The sequence below is a fragment of the Bos indicus x Bos taurus genome, chromosome 15, assembly GCF_003369695.1.
Source record: "Bos indicus x Bos taurus breed Angus x Brahman F1 hybrid chromosome 15, Bos_hybrid_MaternalHap_v2.0, whole genome shotgun sequence".
Lineage (NCBI taxonomy): Eukaryota > Metazoa > Chordata > Mammalia > Artiodactyla > Bovidae > Bos > Bos indicus x Bos taurus.
In genome coordinates this window covers 46,483,439-46,498,963 of record NC_040090.1, presented here as the reverse complement: position 1 = coordinate 46,498,963, position 15,525 = coordinate 46,483,439, and the positions used below count along the sequence as shown (strand labels likewise).

The window sequence follows — 15,525 nt, the reverse complement described above, 5'->3', positions numbered from 1 at the left end:
ATGACAATATACAGGCTTGATGTACTCCTTTCCCAATTTGGAACCACTCTGTTGTTCCATGTCCGGTTCTAACCGTTGCCTTTTTGACCATATCACAGCAATCCAAGCGTATGCCCCAACCATTAATACTGAAGAATCTAAAGTTGAACTGTTCTATGAAGACCTACAAGACCTTCTTGAACTAATACCAAAAAAAGGATGTCCTTTTCACCGTAGGAGACTGGAATGTAAAAGTAGAAAGTCAAGAGACATCTGGAATAACAAGCAAGTTTGGCCTTGGAGTACAAAATGAATCAGGGCAAAGGCTAACAGAGTTTTGCCAAGAGAATGCACTGGTCATAGCAAATACATTCTTCCAACAACACAAGAGACAGCTCTTCACATGGACATCACCAGATAGTCAATACTGAAATCAGATTGACTGTATTTTTATAGCCAAGGATGGAGAAACTCTATACCATCAGCAAAAACAAAACCGGGAGCTGACTGTGACTCAGATCATGAACTCCTTATTGCAAAATTCAGATTTAAAGAAAGTAGGGAAAGCCCCTAGGCCATGCATGTATAACCTAAATCAAATGTATTACGATTGTATAGTGGAAGTGACAAATAGATTCAAGGGATTAGGTCTGATAGACAGAGTGCCTGAAGAACTATGGGCAGAGGTTTGTAACATTGTACAGGAGGCAATGATCAAAATCATCCCCAAGAAAAAGAAATGCAAAAAGCCAAAATGGTTGTCTGAGGAGGCCTTATAAATAGCTGAGAAAAGAAGAGAAGCAAAAGGCAAAGAAGAAAAGGAAAGATATATCCGTCTGAATGCAGAGTTCCAAAGAATAGCAAGGAGAGATAAGAAAGCCTTTTTAAGTGAACAGTGCAAAGAAATAGAGGAAAACAATAGAATGAGAAAGACCAGAGATCTCTTCAAGAAAATTAGAGATACCAAGGAAACATTTCATGCAAAGATAGGCACTTTAAAGGACAGAAATGGTATGGACCTAATACAAGCAGAAGATATTAAGAAGAGGCAGCAAGAATACACAGAAAAACTATACAAAAAAGATCTTAATGGCCCAGATAACCACAATGGTATGATCACTCACCTAGAGCCAGACATCCTGGAATGCAAAGTCAAGTGGGCCTTAGGAAGCATCACTATGAACAAAGCTAGTGGAAGTGATGGAATTCCAGCAAACTATTGAAAATCCTAAAAGATGATGCTGTGAAAGTACTGCATTCAATATGCCAGAAAATTTGGAAGACTCAGCAGTGGCCACAGGACTGGAAAAGGTCAGTTTCACTCCAATCCCAAAGAAAGGCAATGCCAAAGAATGTTCAAACTACCACACAATTGCAATCATTTCACATGCTAGCAAAGTAACACTCAAAATCCGTCAAACTAGACTTCAACAGTATGTAAATATAGAACTTCCAAATGTACAAGCTGGATCTAGAAAAGGCAGAAGAACCAGAAATCAAATTGCCTACATCCATTGGATCATAGAAAAAGCTAGAGAATTCCAGAAAAACATCTACTTCTGTTTCATTGACTAAGCTAAAGCCTTTGACTATGTAGATCACCATCACCATACCAGAGGCCTATTTCCAGCAATTCCTTTGACCTGGCATATCCTCTTCAGCTATCCAAAAATTGTAAATTATACTAAGAGGCAAAAAACACAGCATGAATACACAGTAAGCATCAGATTGGTTTCTTTTTCTCATACTTATTGTTGTTTAGTCACTAATTCATCTGACTTTTGCGACCTTATGGACTATATAGTCCTCCAGGCTCCTCTGTCCATGGGATTTCCTAGGCAAGAATACTGGAGTGGCTTGCCATTTTCTTCTCCAGGGCATCTTCCCAATGCAGAGACTGAACCCGCATCTTCTCCATTGGCAGGCAGATTCCTTACTGTTGAGCCACCAGAGGAGCCCTTTCTTATACTTAGCTGATCTAACAGAAAACAGTTTGTTCAAAATAGTTATAACTATAATGTATTAAATAATATGCATATTGATATACATAATTACATCTATCTTTATGCTTCAGTATGACATACATCAATAGAATGAATGACAGCAATGATATAAGGATCAGAAGGAAGGAGTTATGATTGTTTTCCTATTACAAGGTTTTCACACTACCCACAAAATGGTATAGTGTTATTTCAGAGTCAGTTTGGATTAGTTGTAAACGTTAATTGCAAACTCTAAGGAGACCAACAAAAAAATTTTAAAGGAATATAGCCAATATGCTAAAAAAGGAGAAAAATGGAATCTTATACTGATAAAATGATTAATTAAAACCTCAAAAGGCAGAAAAGGAGTGGAAGATAAAAGTAGCAAACAAGAACAATACAACAAATAAGAAACAGTAACAAATACAGTAGATATTGATCCAACTGTGTCAATAAACTCTTTGAATGCCAGTAGTCTCTGAATGTACCAATTAGCAGGCAGAAACTGTCAGAGTGTATCAAAAATCAGGACCTACTACATGTTGTCTGCAAGAAACTGACTTTTAAATATAGACACTGATTGAAAGTAAATAGGTAGAGAAAAATATACCATGCTGTGAAAGTAACTATGTAGCTATGTTATTTTCAGATAGAGTAGACCTCAAGAAAAGGTACAGGGATAAAGAAGGGCATTGCATAATCATAAGGGGTACAATCTCCAGGAAGACATAATACTCCTTAACATGTATGCATGCTAAGTCACTTCAGTTTTATCCAATTCTTCGACCCTATGGACTGTAGCCCACCAGGCTCCTCTGTCTGTGGGATTCTCCAGACAAGAATACTAGAGTGGGTTGCCATGCCCTCCTCCAGGGGATCTTCTGGACCCAGGGATCAAACCTGTATCTCTTTCATCTCCCGCATTGGCAGGTGGGTTCTTTACCACTAATGCCACCTGGGAAGCCCACACTCCTTAACATGTTTGTGCCTAAAAACAAAGAGACAAAATATATGAGGTAAAAACTAATAGAACTGTCCAGAGAAAATGATGAACCTACTGCATAACTGGAGACTTCAACACTCCCTGTCAGAAATGGACAGATCCAGCAGGCAGAAAAATCAGTAAGGATACAGTTGAGCTAGGCAACAACATCAATCAACTGTTTATAATCAACATCTGTAGAGTACTTTCACAATAGCAGAACACACAGTTTTCTCTAGCTCACATGGAATGTTCATCAAGTTAGACCACATTTTGGGCCACACAGCAAACTTTGACACATTTAAAAGAAAAGAAATCATGCAATCTCTGCTCTCAGATCATTGTGGAATTAAACTAAAAATCATTAACAGAAAACTACTGGTACCAAATGTATCACTCTGCTAGGGGATGTTGATAATGGGAGAGATAGATGATGCATGTGTCGGGGCAGGAGTATGTGGGAAATCTCTTTACCTTCCTCCCAATTTTGCTGTGAATCTAAGAGCATGCTAAAAACCTAAAGTGATTTTTTAAAATTACGTGTACTGTGTAAAGATGGGGAGAATCCCAAGCTTTCCATCAGTGATTAGTACAAGTGAATCTCTGCAACATTGGAGGAGAGGAACATCCTGGAAAATGTTGTAGGTACTGTGAGTCTGAAAGATTTTGTAAAAATCATATTGAGATAGAACAAAGCAAAAAAATCTTAAAATTAAAACTATGAACAATTGAGTTCCAGCTCTACATCAAGCACTATGTATACATTCTCTCTTAAACTCTCAACATTTTAATAAGATAGGTCTCATTATCTTTGTTTTATAGATGAAGAAATAGTAAGAGAAGTCAGCTTGAATTGATTGTATTTTCAAGGTGTCACTGAGGCTCTGAGATGCTGGAAACTGGCTAATCTGCTACAATATCAGGTAAGAGGTCTGGTCCTCTAGACATGATGCTGAGTCAGAGGAGGACATAGGCATGTCATCCTGTTTCAGGGCTAACGTGATTTGTAGTCAGAAGCTCAATGACCAGGCATGAATTATTTACAATCCTGTACCAATATCTAGGAGATTGACAATTTTGCAGCAGGAAAATGTCAGTGCTGCCACTTAAGTAAATTGCTAAAAAAAAAAGAAAACAAATCAGACCCATAACAACATTCACAAAATAACAATTTTAAATGCTTCAAAGTTCAAAGAAAAGAAAATCCAATAACTTAAGTTCTTAGGTTGGTATTATGCACTGTTTCACCTCATCTGAACTGTTTCTGTTGTGTTTTATTTTGCCAGTGGATGCAGTAGAGACATCTGGAGAAGGAAATGGCAACCCACTCCAGTAGTCTTGCCTGGAGAATCCCATGGACAGAGGAGCCTGGTGGGCTGTTGTCTATGGGGTCGCACAAAGTTGGACACAACTGAAGCGACTTAGCAGCAGTAGCAGCAGCAGCAGCAGCAGCAGCAGTAGAGACAAGGGAAAGAGTGCTGGGATCCAGGAAATAAGGTTCTAATTCCTACCCCTAATTCTAAATGACGTGACTTTGAGAAAATCATTTGGACTTCTACTTCCACATTTGTCAAACAGATCTCTTGAGTTGGGAGATTTTGGAGTGTCTTTCTAAATCTGACATTCTACAAATACACTGTAAATGTCATGCTGTCTTTACAGTATCTTTATTTAACAGCAAGATACTCACTATTTGACCTCCTCTTCACTTGCCCTGAAGGCACCATTGTCTTCTGAAAGAACTGCTGAAGGGGTCAACATGAAGGAGTAAGGAAAATCACTCTAAGTGATTTCTGCAATCAGAAAAGGCTGCTCCTACCACCAGCTACTCAAATGAGGAGGGAAGGATTTTCAAAATAGATAGGAGGAAGGAAGGACAGATACCTTGCCCTTATATCCCTGACAGTAAAGTATGTAACAGTGACAGCAGAGAGAGAGCTTGCCACCTGGACTGGCAGCACCAGATCTTTCTCTACTTATTAAAAATGGGTCTACAGCTGACTCCAGGTCCTTGCCTAAAAGCCACGCTTTCTGCAGGTTGTCAGCAGAAGCTTTGTAATATGGCTGCTTGGTGAGTTCACCTAGAACCTAAAGCATATATCTAATTGAGAATTAAAAAGAAGGGGGAGATGAATAAAGACCAATCTCCTAAGAATGATTCTGGTTTCCTAGGAAGGTAAGACTCACACAAATGAAATAATTTACCAATAGGGACCTACTGTATAGCACAAAAAGTTATACTAAATATTTTGCAATTACCTATAAGAGAAAAGCCTTCCCAAAAAAATAGATTCAGTTCAGTTCGGTTCAATCGCTCAGTCGTGTCCGACTCTTTGCAACCTCATGAATCGCAGCACGCCAGGCTTCCCTGTCCATCACCAACTCCTGGAGTTTACTCAAACTCATGTCCAGCAAGTCAGTGATGCCATCCAGCCATCTCATCCTCTGTCATCCCCTTCTCCTCCCACCCCCAATCCCTCCCAGCATCAGAGTCTTTTCCAATGAGTCAACTCTTCGCATGAGGTGGCCAAAGTACTGGAGTTTCAGCTTTAGCATCAGTCCTTCCAATGAACACCCAGGACTGATCTCCTTTAGAATAGACTGGTTGGATCTCCTTGCAGTCCAAGGGACTCTCAAGAGTCTTCTCCAACACCACAGTTCAAAAGCATCAATTCTTCGGTGCTCAGCTTTCTTTACAGTCCAATTTTCACATCCATACATGACCACTGGAAAAACCATAGCCTTGACTAGATGGACCTTTGTTGGCAAAGTAATGTCTCTGTTTTTTAATATGCTGTCTAGGTTGGTCATAAGTTTCCTTCCAAGCAGTAAGCGTCTTTTAATTTCATGGCTGCAGTCACCATCTGTAGTGATTTTGGAGCCCCCAAAAATAAAGTCTGACACTGTTTCCACTGTTTCCCCATCTATTTGCCATGAAGTGATGGGACCAGATGCCATAGATACATACAAAATAGATACATATGTATAATTGAATCACTTTGCTGTATACCTGAAAGTAACACAGCATTGTAAATCACCTATACTTCAATTTAAAAATAAATAAAAATCAAGAACAATAAAAGAGAATAAGCGCTATTTTCCTATTACTGTCATGGCAAATTATTACTACTTTAATGACATTAAACAATACAAGTTTATTAACTTACACTTCTGTGGCTATAAGTCCCATGTCTAACAGGGCTCTCAGTGTACTAAAATCTTGGCAGGTTTGGGTCCTTTCTGGAGGTTCTAGAGGAGAATCCATTTCCTTTCTATTTCCTGTTTCTAGTGGCCAGCACATTCCTTGGTTCAAGGGCCCCTTCCTCCATTTTCAGTATTGGCGAGTTGAGTCCTCCTTTCGCCTCACCCCAGCCTCCTCTTCTGCCTCCCTCTTCTACCTGGAAGAAGCCTTGTGATTTTATTGGATTCACCTGTATAAATCCAGGATACTCTCCCCATCTCAAAGTCCTCAGCTTAATCACGTCTTCAAAGTCTCTTTTGCCATGCAAAGTAACATATTTGCATTTCCAAGGATTAGGGTGTGGACTTCTTGGGGTGGAGGAGTTCTTACTCTACCTACCACAATAAGTAAATGCCTGGCTGATTGGCAGGGACAGTAAGTGCTGGGGCTTTGAGAGAGAGCCTGTTGTGGGCTGGAGCACTGAGGAAGTCTCCCAGGGCAGGTGGGCCAGAGCCAGCAAGTGGCTAGAGGGGAAGTAACAGAGTGTCTAAAAAGACAGTGCACCTGATCGGTGTGGGGCGGGGGGTTGAGGAGATCACTCTTTATATCAGGGGCCATCCTCTGTGCCTCTTCTGCTGGGAATGGCACCCACCCTGAATTTACTGCCCGTATGTCTGACTGTGTTCACTCCCTGGCAGTTGTGTCTGGGAATCATGAAATCTCAAATATGAGATGTTCCTCCTCTAGCAACTTCCAGTTTGTGTTCTTCAATGTTCCTGTTCATATGAGCTCCAGAGAAAGGGAAGTTATTGAGTGAACTGGTGAAACTCCAGGAGAGATGGGAAACGGACTGCTTTCCATCACATAACTCCAGGCCTTGACAGGTTATTGTTGTTGTTCTTTAGTCACTAAATCGTGTCCAACTCTTGGTAACGCTATGGACTGTAGCCCTCCAGGTTCTTCTGGGCATGAGATTTCCCAGCAAGAATACTGGAATGGGTTGCCACTTCCTTTTGCAGGACATCTTCCCAACCCAGGGATCATCTCCTGCATTGGCAGGCAGATTCTTTACCACTGAGCCACCTGGGAAGCCCCTGATGAGTTATTAAGATGCAGTTAAATCCTGAAGTTGGTGCTTGAATGTTGTGTGCATGCCTTAGATTCCTTGGCCAAAAACTAAGGAAGGCTTTTAATTAAGTGAAGATTGGATTAAAACCCACCTGAAAAAAGCCCCTTCATTTTTTTAAACCTTAGCAGCAGTATTTAATGATGCATGCAGGTTGGGCAGGCAAAAGGGCATTGTTAACACACGGAAGGTGCACCCGATCCAGGGACTTTTTACCACCTGGGCTTGGAGAAACTTTCTAATGTTGTCTCTGATCCCAAAACATTTTGACCATTATTTAGGCATCAGACTTATGGAGCTTTAATATAGGGTTCCCTGGTGCCATTAGAGCCTAGAACCAAGGATACAACCTTAGCGGATTTTAGGCTAGACAAGAAATGAGAAAGGTATTGTATCCATGGGGTTTTCTTGGCTTCTTGGAAAATGAGAAAGCTTCACTTACTTTCCTGTAGCATGGAGGTGACTTGCCCTCAGGGGCTCCTTTTAATCCTTTTTAATCTCTTAATCATTTATGGGAAAGGATCAAATAACAAACCTAATTGAAAATGTTAGTAAATTTCAGAAGTCAAAAATTAATAAATTCTATCAATACTTTCTCAAACCTCAGTGTAAAACCTGGAACTAAATAAGTGAAGTATAGTTTTGAATGCTAATTTAAAATTTAAAGTACTCTTCTATGTTACTTTTCAAAGTGAAAATCAAAACAAAAATTATAGACCATTTTAAATATGAGATCTTTACATCTCATAAACAGGGCAATAGTTAAAGATGAACTCAGAGAACAAATCAGAGCATTATAATTCACTTAAAAGCTCAACAAATATCAGGACTTCCCTGATGGCTCAGTTAGTAAAGAATCTGCTTGCAATGCAGGAGACCCCGGTCCAATTTCTGGGTCGGGAAGATCTACTGGAGAAAGGGATAGGCTACCCACTCCAGTATTCTCAGGCTTCCTTCATGGCTCAGCTGGTGAAGAATCCGCCTGCAACATAGGAGACCTGGGTTCAATGCCTGGGATTGGGAAGATCCCATGGAGAAGGGAAAGACGACCACTCCAGTATCCTGGCCTGGAGAATTCCATGGACTGTATAGTCCATGGGGTGGCAAGGAATTGGACACGACTGAGAGATTTTCACTTCACTTTCAACCAATATTTATTGAGGGCTTATAATGTTCTACAGAATTTTCTAAGCTCCAAGGATACATGTAACTTTCCTCAGAGTGTTACATGCTGTGGGATGACATAAACAAAAACAGAAAAATAATAAATATATCGTAGCTACTGGTAAGTTCTATGAATTAAAAAAATTAAGTTGAATAATCAGGTGACAGAGAATAATCTGAGGAAGGAGTGTAATTTTGTGTATGGTGGGTTCTCTGAGATAATAATAATAATAAAGTCTTCTCTGAGATAATTCATCAGAGTTCTAAAGGAAGAGAGGGAATCAAGCATGCAGACTTTTGGGGAACAATATTTGAAGCAAAAAATCAAAATAAATAAGTGCAAAAACCCTGAGAAAGTTGGGAGTAAAACAAGCAATGGGTTAGTTTACAAGGGCAGAGGCATGATAAGGGTCAGATCCTGAGCACCTCAGACTGAAAGGGAACCAGAGAGCTGACAACAAGCGCAAAAGACAAGAGGATTTGACTTTTCATTTAACAAATATTTACTGAATGCTGCCTCGTGCCAGGCATTTCAGCAATTAATGAAATAGCCATATTCCTATATAGGTGGAACTTAAATTGTTTACAAAGGATGGAATATACATAATAAGTTAGCTAAATAAAATACATGTTATGATGTTAGGTAATAAGTAGTAAAGAAGTAAAAAGAAAGAGGCAAAGAGTGTTAGGGTGGGCAGGTGAGGGACAATATCAGAAAAGATAGCCAGGATAGGTGATATTTGAATAAATATCCAGAGGAGTTAGGGCCACAGGTTAAGAGCATTCTGCAGAGAGGTACCAGCAGGTGCAAATACTTGAGGGGATTGTTGTTGATGGATATAAAATGAGGCATCATAAGAAGGCTAGTGCGAGGGAGAAGTAGGATGTGAGACCAGGTGGTAGTGAGACTATTGGTGAGGGGAGAGGAAGGGCAGATGAACTTGAGCCTTGTAAGCCATTGCGATGTCCCAGGTCTCTTCTCTGTGAGATGGGGACTCAATGGAGTATTCTGTACCAAAGGGAGACATGGTCTGATCTACCTTTGCAGCTAACACTGGGCTACTGTGCTGAGTACAGACTGAATGGGAGCAAGAGTCATAATTCTGTGTGCTTCTGAAGAAATAATAGTCAATTGAGTAAGAGGGGATGATTTTTCCAACCAAACAATCCCACTTAACCGACTGCCCACCGGTAGAATTGGCTTCCCTGGTAACCTTGAATGTTATAGTCAACAGCTTGTCACCAGCATTTCCAACAGATACTAGGGATGTTAATGCTGAAAATTTCTATATAGAATAAGCCTTTACCTCCTATGACATCCCATATTCCTTCCAATACTAAGTATCTCCGATTCTAGAGCATGTATCACCTAAATCTCCCCCCGTCCCCCATTAGAATATGAGCTCTGTGAATGCAAGGGTCTTCTCTGCATCTCCGAGTAAAAAGTTGGATTAGATGGTATCTGATGGTCTTTCCAGGTCTGCCAGTCTGTGATCCCCTTGTAAACTGTGAGCCCTTATTCTTAAGGGCTTTGCAGGCTATGAAGTGAATGAAGGGGTGCTGTTGGGAGGGAAGACAGGGATGAGTAAGGACAAACCTGAGTCAAGGAGAAGAGAACAGGTAACTCCTAGGGCAGGGGACTAGGGCACTCTCTGAAAATAAATGTGAATATCTTCTTGAGATGCAGAGTATTCTAATTCTAATAAGGGTGTGTCACTAGACACTGAGCGTACCCCAAGCATGGGATCATTGCTTCATTTGAGCCAGCCTGGTCACAAACTGTTCACAGGTCTCTGAGGTTCTCATGGGAAAAACAGCATCACTCCTTTTAAGTGTATTGAAGATATATTTTTTATCTTGATGAAGTGTACAAATGAGAACATTTCTTTAAACAAAGAGACCCACTGAGGCTCAGCATTACTATGTACCCCCAGACACCCAGAAGGCAGTGACCTCATATGCCCCTGAGGTTTAGCAGAACAGCTGACAGGTTGGCTGACAGGGCCCAGCTTTGCTACCAGATAAGCCAATGAGATATGTGTCATACTTATTGAATACAGAATCAAATATATTGATATAAAAAAAAGATGCACACTAGATAACTTTAATTATTTTATTCTGCATTTAGTTTATTTCAGGGAAAAGAAGAATGTTTTCAATATCGAGAAGCATGCATACATGGGTATCTTCCATGCTATTTTCTTTTTTTGTAAGGTGCCTTCATGCAAACTAAAAGTAGAGTTCAGCTTCCTGGTGACCTAGGAGGGGGGAAAATGTAACAAATATTACTTATTAGTTAAGAGGCTCCTGTCATGTATTATCACAATTATTTTTTTATATTGATGATACTGTTGTTGCATTCAAGTTAGATGAAAGCTGAGGCTCAGAGTGGGTCAGGACCATAATCATATGGTTAGTAGGGGACAGACAGACAGACTTGAACCCAAGTCTATACTCTGAATTCAGATGTACGTGACATAGTAGGGCATACTCTAAAAGGAAAGAATAATTGCCTTTCAAACTCAAATGCTAGAATAGTCACAGTTATAATCCAGAGACCCATGTTTTAAATAAACACAATTGATATTTCCTGGCAGAGGATCTCAGTGTCACAAGAAGAGACTGAAAAAATAGAGAAAAATGAACCCAAGTTTTAGGGTTTTCAGCTATTGGGACTCTATGTTCTTTCTCCAGACACTGGTGTGGGCTCCTTCCCCTGTGGATTTTTCACCCATGGGAACCCATGAAGGGTTAGAGTGTGGACTGTACCCTGAAGTACCCAGTCGGTTATCCTCCCATCTAGTAGTACAAAGAGCAGTCACCTTATTCCCAGCGTCATTTCACTGTTTAAAACCAGGAGTTCCTGCGGGGCCCATTGAAGATCTTGAAACCCATCTTGGTCGGCAGCAAGTTGCTCCTCACCATACTCCCAGATCTGCTCAGCCAGCCTGCCAGGCGATGGGTCATGCAGGTGGCAGTGTTGCAGGCTCTCTTCTGGATGCTGATTTGCAGCATAGAGGAAAAGAAAAGGGCTATTAATGAAAGTGGGTGCTGCCCCTCAGAATCATCATGGAAAATTACTGCTCTGAGAGGCACCAATAAACCTTAAGTATTTCTGCTAGAAATGGTCATGACAGCAGAATACCACAGGCCGTTAGAGAAAGGGCCACAATCACTTCCCATAGACATTTTTAGGGGTGTCAGAAAACCCAAAGGTGGCTCCAGGATATGCCTTTCTGGGCAGGACAGGAGGCAGAGGATGCCCTGTGCTGGGTGGGGCAGGGCGTCTCACCGGGAGCCCTCGGTCTTCTGAGCCTTCTCCGACTCCCGGGCCCTCATCTGCTCGTAGTCATTCACCATCGCAGCCAGTAGGAGGCGCGATTCCTCCTCATCCAGGGTAGCAGGATCAAAACGCCCATCAAAGACAGACCTAGGGAGGAGAAGCAAGCTCAACACCAGCTCTGAGCCTCGCCGCCCGATACCCCCACGTCCAGGATAAGCAGCTAGGTCTCCTGGTTTCTGCGACTTCCCCTGAGGATGTGACTGCCCCATCTATCAATGGAGAGGGCAAGAGGCCAGTAATCCATCCAAAACTGCGGCTTCTCCAGAATTTAGGCTCTGGTGTCACCTCAAAGAAGTGGTTTGCTCCAAACCTCTAGTGGATTATCTAGGCTTGGGAAAACTGATGGTTAGATTTTCAGGAATTTTATGAACTTAGTGTTAAATACAGCCATTATTAAAAATTAAATGATAATGATAGTTTAAATCTGAAAATGGTTTCAGTTTAGTGTATTCTAAATGAAGACGAGAAATTAGATGTATAGGTCCCATACATCTAAATAACAAATTTGTTGGCAAAATAATTAGCAGATTAGGATGCGATCCATTTCTCAAATTATGGTTAAATTAATAAATAGACTTCCTAAAGATACAAATATTTGATAAGAAGAAATAAGTTATATGAAGTTTACAATAACAGTGTAACGTATATGTCATGTCTATTTGTAACTGCGTGCTACATATCTTTGCCTCATAAAAATGATAAATTTATATATAGTTTACATTCATACATTACCAACCCCTCCGTGAAAGCCAGATACAGCATGGGAACACAGAATTTTATGAACCAGGGGCCAGGGGGGGTGAGAATCCTAGCAGGGCTGTCTTACCTGAATGGTGCTGCATGAAACATGCCTGCCTGGTACAAGACCAGGATGCTGAGGACCAAGAATGGGGGGAACTTCCAGAAGCCCATGACACCTCTCTGTAAAGGAAGAATAATGTCAGCACCTGTGGCAGGTCCAAATTCCCTGAGCCCACAGATCTGGGCTCTGCTCCTGCCTGTGCCTCTAATTCCCTTGCATCCTGGCTTCAGGCGGGTCATTTCACTCCCCTTCACCTCCTTGGCGAAGTGGACTGCTGGATGATCCAGTAAGCCTGTAGGATGCGTGGTTTAGAAAAAGAAACCTTCCAGGAGAACTGGGTGAGGAAATCTCTGACCATAGCCCCCTCCCCAGCACCCCACACACTCTCACATACAACCTGTTGGCCAGGACTCCTGGAAGACAGACTGGGTCTGTCTGTACCTGTCACCACACCTTTTCCCCTTGTACAACTCAAAGCTGTCATCCCAGTGCTGGGTTTTCCCTCATACCTGATTGGGGGAGGGGGTTAGAGATGATTTATCACTGAAGTTGGAATCCTTGAGAAATTAAAGAACCAAATTCTACCGGTCAGTCACTCCATACTTTGCAAAGAGGACCCTGTAAGAAGCAAGCTGGGAGAGCCTCAAATTGGGACCCAGGACAAAAACTGGGGGAAAAGTTCCCAGAACCCACAACAGGGGGTTTCATTTAATGACTGTCTGCCCTTCAGTCATTGTGCCTATTTCCCACCTGCCTGCACTGTCCTGGGTTCCAAACACATTTCCCCCGGTCCCCTAGGCATGAGATGTGACCTGTGACAGCAACTGGCCGCACAAAGCTATTCCTGCATCAGGATCAGCCTGCTGTACCCGGAAGCTCCAGCATCCCAAACTGACCTAAGCACATGAGCTGCGGGAAAGAGACTGGAGCCCGCCTGGGCACAAGAAGAGTGAAGAGAGTTTGCAAACTGAGACCATCCAGTGTTACCTGTGGAAGGAGCCTTGCAGAGTAACTCAGATTGTGTGAAGACACCAGGACAGGAGTGGACAGAGCCATTCAGACGGGAAGAGATCCGCTAAGAAAAAGTACTCGAGAGACAGAGGGAAAGGAGGGGAGAGAAACAGAATCTCAGCTAAGCAGGAATCTCTGGGCTTACCTGACAGCCGGCACCAGGTGGCTGGGAGCAGAGGAAGGAGCAGCAGCAGTAGCTTTGGCAGCAGGCAGTGGCAGTCTGGCAGAAGTGGCAGAGACACTTGAATGCCTCTGAATCCTCCCAGCATGAGCAGCTGCTTTTATTCCCGCTGCTCTGGGTCCAGGGGGGTTCCAGGAGCTCCGGGCAACCAATGAGGGGAAGGATGTGAGCCCCAGAAGGATTGTGTCACCACTTGCGTCCAGAACATGGAGCATCCAGAAGTACCACCCCACTTGTATTTGCATTGAGGTCATTGATGGCGGGGGTGGGAGGGAGGCACAGAGGGGGGTTGGTGAGGACAAATGAAAAACACAGGAAAAGTAAGTTGAAATTTGAGGACAGTTTTACCTGTTTGCTTTCAAGGGTTTTGAACAGGCACGTGTCCCACTCCATCCCCAGCCGCGCTATTCTGTAGAATAGAATCCAGCATTAGAGAGAACCCTGACTCCCCTAGATTTGACCATAGACCCCCGTCCAAGAGCGCTTCAGGGTTAATGCGCAGCAGAGTTGATGATTCTGTGCCCAAGCGGGGAGTCGGATTCAGTCGGCAGGAAGCGCACACAGAAGAGAGGGCGTGTGGAGATAAAAGGATAGAAGTCCAGGAACTTTGTCAGATTTCAACTCTGTTCCAGCTATAAGTTTGCCAGGTGGTAGAACTGTGGGCTAGAAACTAGTAAAGTCTCAACATACTTATCTCTGAAATGGGAATCATATTCCAGTCTTGAAGGAATACTATCATTACTAACCATGTACCCGTTTTCCTCCCAGTTAGGGATCTATAAGAGCTTACCAGGGAAATTCATAGGAGATTCCGTGGGATCACGATACACATTCCCAATCAACACCCTCCGCAGCTACCTGGAGTCATGCTGGGTGGTCCGTCACTGGGTAAGGAGAGGCTGGATGCCCCGCTGAGCATGAGCAGGGAAGTGCAAGGCTTAGATGCCTCCCAGCTTCCAAGCGGACCTCTAGCCCCATGCTTCCTCCCCCACCATTCATCACCTAATGCTCACCCTCCTTTCCCAACCATTTGCCCAGCTGCCCCTTGCTTCCGGCTGCTGTTTGCCAAGATGTTCCAGTGACCCTGCACCCTCATCTACTGCAATTCAGTCCTCTGCTAGAAAGCCCGCCAAGATTGATGGTGCTGAAGAGTCCTGCAGGAGTGTAATCCCATGCTGGCTTCTGTCTACTCTTACACACTCACAAACTCAGTACTGACTCCAAACAGGTGCGCGCTCCCTAACCACAGGCACTCACAAAATGACACTGGTGCACCGGGGCATCCAGGTGATGTTCACAGTCCGGCAGCAAGCGTGCAGCACACAGGAGCAGAATTACGCCCTGCTTCCATGACTCTCTGGAATAAACGTGCTCTGTAAAACCCGATTGCCCAGCACCTCAACCCTCCTACACCCTGCTCAACAGGTTTCTGGATCTCTCTGTTGGAGCGACTTCTCTAAGCCTTCCAGGAAGGTCTGAGGTCCTGACTTGCTGTCCTCAGCAGGTGGAACGCAGAGAAAGACGCTTCTCCCTGTACACAGGATCGCTGGGTCTGAACACACAGCACATGATCCAAGCAGCCTGTAGAGACCCTCCAGCGCCGCAAGCACTGCAGCGGCATTGCAGAGCGTGGCGGGGGGAGGGAGGGGGTGGGGGGACACAGATCCCAGGTAGCTTCTTTTCTCGGGGAGAACTGATACTAGCTGAAATGAGACACGAGTGACCGAGCCACAGGTTCACACCCCAGACCTCAGTGTCAAGCTTCAGTGTTCCA

General features: G+C 43.0%; 1 protein-coding gene across 5 annotated transcripts; it reads right to left on the bottom strand.

Annotated features, from left to right (window-relative positions):
- Positions 1 to 10,513: 10,513 nt before the first annotated feature.
- Positions 10,514 to 15,299, bottom strand: LOC113905704 (calcitonin receptor-stimulating peptide 1). 5 transcript variants are annotated; one of them, XM_027563350.1, is made up of 8 exons: positions 15,009 to 15,299; positions 14,542 to 14,662; positions 14,100 to 14,160; positions 13,716 to 13,790; positions 12,584 to 12,678; positions 11,707 to 11,844; positions 11,237 to 11,446; positions 10,514 to 10,672 (listed from the first exon to the last, which is right to left on the bottom strand). In XM_027563350.1, exons 3-8 carry the CDS (start codon positions 14,142 to 14,144, stop codon positions 10,657 to 10,659), a joined length of 579 nt encoding a protein of 192 aa, XP_027419151.1. In that variant the 5' UTR covers positions 14,145 to 14,160; positions 14,542 to 14,662; positions 15,009 to 15,299; the 3' UTR covers positions 10,514 to 10,656. The 5 variants fall into 5 exon arrangements, with proteins under 5 accessions (XP_027419151.1, XP_027419155.1, XP_027419152.1 ...); XM_027563354.1 differs by having other exon boundaries at positions 11,237 to 11,415; positions 15,009 to 15,293; XM_027563351.1 differs by having other exon boundaries at positions 14,542 to 15,299.
- Between the last annotated feature and the right edge of the window lie 226 nt (positions 15,300 to 15,525).

Coding starts and splice junctions, on each gene's coding strand:
- LOC113905704 (XM_027563351.1), bottom strand. CDS start 14,144: ATGGAGTGGGACACGTGCCTGTTCAAAACCCTTGAAAGCAAACAG. Junction 13,791..14,099: donor AAACCCTTGAAAGCAAACAG/GTAAAACTGTCC, acceptor CACTTCTGCCAG/ACTGCCACTGCCTGCTGCCA. Junction 12,679..13,715: donor CACCTGGTGCCGGCTGTCAG/GTAAGCCCAGAG, acceptor CTTCCTTTACAG/AGAGGTGTCATGGGCTTCTG.